The sequence below is a fragment of the Eufriesea mexicana genome, unplaced genomic scaffold, assembly GCF_001483705.2.
Source record: "Eufriesea mexicana isolate 0111107269 unplaced genomic scaffold, ASM148370v2 scaffold8101, whole genome shotgun sequence".
Taxonomy (NCBI): Eukaryota; Metazoa; Arthropoda; class Insecta; order Hymenoptera; family Apidae; genus Eufriesea; species Eufriesea mexicana.
The window spans coordinates 325,311-330,261 of record NW_016915893.1 but is presented as its reverse complement, the minus strand read 5'-3'; the positions used below and the strand labels follow the sequence as shown (position 1 = coordinate 330,261).

Below are 4,951 nucleotides of genomic sequence, written 5' to 3'. Positions count from 1 at the left end.
GTATATATATATATATATTTTAGTTAGAAACCATAATAATTCAATTAAGTTTTATAATGCAAATATATTTAATAAAACTGATATGAGTGTAATAACATTATCACATATCAATACACACATGTGTAATTATATGCATAAACACTTTCTTTAATATTTTAGTATTTTTTAAACAGATTAGCTGCAAGATATTTTCATTTATAGGTAGCATACATAATTTAAAAATTTTTTCCTTGTCTAAAATTTCATATACCTACTAACAATTTAATTTTTCTAGCTTATACATAAACTATAAACCAGAGCAGCGAGAGACTATAAATCATAATAATATCATTTCTTAGATAATTCAAACAGCAGTAGCAAACAAACATATACAGAATAATGTTTAATTCCACTTTTGTTTGTAAATATACTTTACAATTTTTTATATGTAACTGGTCACTACTTGTTACTATATCATTTATGTAATGTTACTCCCTTTTCATGTATATTTAAAATCCACTAGATTCATAGGATGAATATGGAAGTGAATGAATTTAGATTATTGATATTAAGTACGAATATTATATAGGTAACCTTCTTACCTATCAAGGCTAACAATGGTTACGATTGTTGTTTCTAACTCTTAAAGAATTATAAGATGTCCTGTTATTAAGAATAAAATTAATCTTATACTTTAACTTATGTAAAATATAACTGATTTACATGCTGAAGGCCCAAAGCACCATAATGATTTTACACATAAATGTCAAACTTGATTGTTCCATTAATTATTTCAGCAGGTACTGCAAGTTGATCACAAAGAGTCTGTATATTCGAGGAAAGGCAGATATGGATAGTTATAATAGATCTAAAACTTTCCCTAAGAATCTTTAAAAATATTTAGCACATAGTATATTCCAAAAAAAGTTTGTTTTTATCTATAAGTCAAAATATTAAATATTAAAAATTTGATTAAATTAATCTTATACATTATAAACATTAAATAATTCTGTATATTTATTTAAATATCTAAACTTACTTTCCAACTAAAGCGACTCAATTTAATGCCCAAATACTTCTTGGCTAGCAAATACAAAGTAAAGAAAACCATCTGCATCTTGTTCTCTCTGATAAAGTTGTGCCATGGTCATACTACCACTTGCCATACTTCTTTGGTTTACTAACAGAAAAAATGCCTGGGTTGGATGTAGTTGTAGTTTACGTCTGTTATAATCAATAAATATTATTATCTATAGATCATATAAGAGTTTTGCAAGTAGTTGCAAAACATGAAGAAACACGAAGAAAATATGAAAAAATATACCGAATTATTTTGATGAATTCTGCCACTGTTAAATAATCTGGTACCAAGAATTTGGATCTGTCCAATACAGGTAATTGTTTCTCTCCATAATATCTTTCAATAATAATAGGTATTTTATTTGGATACCTTTGTTTAATTAATTCTACATCTGCAACTCTTTGTGCTAAATTTTTTAAACAAATTTTTTTAAATTATTAGTGTTTAATGAAAAATAATACACTTAACTTTTATAAAAAAATAATAACATTCCAAAATTAAACTTAAGAACAAATATATTCATAATTAAACAAACGTAAGTCTTCTTATAATTACATGAGGCTATAAAACTCGGTATTATCAATAAAATAAAAGTATATCGAGGTGCGGAATGAGCAAAACATCGCAAAGAGATACCTTGCAGTTTGATCAGTATTTTGTTTTAAATTTAAGTATACAAAATTTATTGTATTTAATATAATAAAATTAATATTTACCAAAGGAACGTCTTTCTTTAAATGTCTTTGGCGTTAAATTCATTCTGGATTCACTATCTGTTATTACGACGTTCAAAGCGATATCAGCTGTGAGTATACGAAAGTATTCTTGACGGATCAAAATAACGCCAGTCTCTGACTGTTTTCAGCTTAAGTTAGGTTCAAAAGACAATAATGATAACATATGTTCATATTGGTGTGTGCTGCCCTCTAAAAACTCGTCAGTGATTTTTGCATTCGACCGCTTCTTTCCTTATTGTCTCTTCGAAAATGAATCTTCGTCACGGATCACTAAATACAGAGATTTAGATCGAGTGAAATTTTCTACTATTAGATAAATAATGCTAGTGCATAGCATAAAGCTTCTCGTGCCGAAAAGTGGTTTTTCAACGTAGAGAATTGACTAACGAAAATGATTTCCAGCGAAATCACGTCTAACAATAAATTTGATTGCGTTTCTTGGAAAAAGCAGGAACTAATATCGAAGAGGCGTGCAACCATCTAGAGTAACAGTTTAGTCTATGTCCTCCCCCTAGCTTTGAAACAGGAATACGTGTGGACACCTGTGCGTGCGGCAAGCACCAACCGTCTGTATACGTGAGAGTGCGTGCGTGGGTGTCGCAGCAGGCGTTTCTTTATGAATAGAGAAATGGTGCTCCCGCCTTGAGTGCTTCGTGAATCGTTGAGTGTGAATTTCTCAGTGAAAACTTGTGTCGGAATCGAGTAAAAAATTCAGTGTTATCAAATGCAGCCTGAGAAGCGTACCTACCGCTCGTCGGAATTGAACGTACAACTTGCTTGGTGCATGCACGCCAAACGTCGTTAAAAGGGGAAGGGGTAACAAAAACATCTGTATACTAGATATATAGGTATACAAGAGCCACCGTAGAAATGAAAGACAATCGCGTCGCGATAATCGTAAAAATCACGATGGAGGAATCTCTACCGCTGGAAGCGTCATGCTATGTCGCTTAACTGCCGCAGATTCGCGAAAATCTTTCTCCTGCGATATCGGTTTTGTTTGTTTTCGGAAACGGAAAATTAAATACACGCGAGTTCGTGCATCGGCTAGTTAGTCTGGCCGTTCATCCGTTTGCCTGGTCGTCTACCCCTTCTAAACCGTCCTGACACAACGTTTAACGGGGGTATAAAAAGAATATACATGGTGGCGGCGTGAGAGAGACAGATAGGGGGAGCGAGAGAAGGGAGAAGGAGAGAGAAAGAGGAAGGGAGAGAGAGAAGAGAGTAAGAGAAGTCAGCCAGCCAGCTAGCCAGCCAGCCAGCTAGCCAGTCAGTGTGCCAGAAGCGACGAACTTCGTTTCGTGCTGTCTTTGTCTTAATGAAAAAAAATTATCGTTCCTGAACATCCACCCATTTTTTGCATTCATCCACCTTTACAAGAGAATAAACCAACGAGAGAAATAAGTTTTCGATTAATGCCGAGTGGACGTTTCGCTTGTAAACAGTTATCAAGGTGCGGCCACGTTCATCGTGTTCGCGGTGTTTGCTTCGATTTTCATGCGTGCGGGGTCCACGACCGAGCGTGTGAGAAATTCAGCATATCGTCTGGCAACACGGTGGCTCGATTTCGACTCGCAACGTCTCCGTAGAGGTGACATGATATGTCGCAATCGGAAAAATTCGACAGAATCCGATGTCGCTGACGATGACCGTTCGCTAGATGCTGTCGCGAGGAAGCTTGCTTCGAATTAATATAATGTGAACGATTCAGCGACGAAGTACGGGGAGCGCGGTGCCGATGCATGTAAATAGAACACGTTCATTCGTTTAGACATTATAACTGCCGAAGAAGACTAGAGAAGCTGTTCTTTTCTAGTTCAAGTCCGACACGGAAACGAAATTTTCCGCTCAAAAGGAAATTCAGTGCATGCTTGGTCGCAGACGATGCGTCTATGATGATTCAATGACTCACCATCGATTATCAGCGGTTTTTCGCGGTTATTCGCCGAGGATACATTTGAGAACGATTACATCGGAATATTCGTATGGCTGTTCCGATTCACGCTTACGTTTCGACAACAGTGAATCCAGTGGAGAGTGAACATCACTCGTACGAAGGACTTGTACGTTGTTATTTCGACAAAGGTTGACGTCTATATTCCGCTCGAAATTTGTCCGTTGGGAAAATAGAAAAAAGTTCAATGGAGCGAAGTCGTGCGTGTTGGCCGGCCTGGTGCCAATAACCTCCAGTCAGAGAGGAGGTAGACAGTTTTCGCACGATGCGTTTGCCCTCGTGCGCGATAGATTATAAAATTAGACGTTCGAAACTTCGTACGAAGGTAAAAGGAGCAGCACATCGTTTCCGTGCGGTAAAGAAGGTGGAGACACCGTCCGGTGATAACGAGCGAAGGGTCAAGCGACGAAGGCAATTAATACGAGTCGGACGAATAATTTCGAGGGGGGTTGACAGCTGTGCGTAGTCCGAAGTGACGTCAGCCGCGTTGGGTTCATAGTTCCTCTTATTTTTCTCGTTCGGAGCCGCGTACAGATGCCGCGCGCGAAGGGGTGACAACGAAGACGGCGAATCAGCGAAACAAGGATAGAAGACGTCGGCCACGTTCATTTTTCCACGAACCATCATCGCTCTCTTCTCGCCACAGCGAAAAGAATCATCGTAATTTCTAGTCCGCTGCATTTACATCGAGAAGCATTTTTCTTTTCTCGACGAATATTTTTAGACGATCGATTGTATTTCAAGCTGCACGTGCGACCGCTCCATCGCCATTAGGGATCGAAACGCGTTCGATGCGCACTTCTAACGAGCTAACGATGCACGTTTATCGAGTGTGCATCGCGGGCTATTCGAACACCTTGTCTTAGAAGATTTCATCGTGTTCGAGCTTCACCGAGTAGCTGTCGAGCCAACACGCAGAAAGAAGACAAGAACAAGAGATAAAATAAAATAAAATAAATAAATAAAAAATAAAGGGAAAAAGGAAAGCGAAAAAGAAGAAAGAGAGCATTTCGCACATTTCATTTGAGACACCGAGACGAGAACGAGACTGAGATTCAAATCGTTAAATCATTTAAGTCGATTAATTTATTTCAGGCGAACTCGCGAAGAATAATTACGGGATCGGCAGATTGACCAAATTTACTCCTATATTATATATATTATATACAGACATAAACTGATCCGACGTAGATCTGCGAA

General features: G+C 37.4%; 1 protein-coding gene across 1 annotated transcript; it reads right to left on the bottom strand.

Moving 5' to 3' along the window:
• Positions 1–645: 645 nt before the first annotated feature.
• On the bottom strand, positions 646–1,880 carry LOC108552812 (microtubule-associated proteins 1A/1B light chain 3A). The gene is made up of 4 exons (XM_017907480.1): positions 1,777–1,880; positions 1,304–1,466; positions 1,019–1,203; positions 646–917 (listed from the first exon to the last, which is right to left on the bottom strand). Exons 1-3 carry the CDS (start codon positions 1,817–1,819, stop codon positions 1,041–1,043), a joined length of 369 nt encoding a protein of 122 aa, XP_017762969.1. The 5' UTR covers positions 1,820–1,880; the 3' UTR covers positions 646–917; positions 1,019–1,040.
• Positions 1,881–4,951: the final 3,071 nt, after the last annotated feature.

Bases quoted from the DNA above. Each gene is read 5' to 3' on its own strand.
- LOC108552812 (XM_017907480.1), bottom strand. From the start codon at position 1,819: ATGAATTTAACGCCAAAGACATTTAAAGAAAGACGTTCCTTTG. The intron at 1,467-1,776 runs GTAAATATTAAT...TAAAAAATTTAG, and splicing joins TAAAGAAAGACGTTCCTTTG to CACAAAGAGTTGCAGATGTA. The intron at 1,204-1,303 runs GTATATTTTTTC...TGATTATAACAG, and splicing joins GAATTCATCAAAATAATTCG to ACGTAAACTACAACTACATC.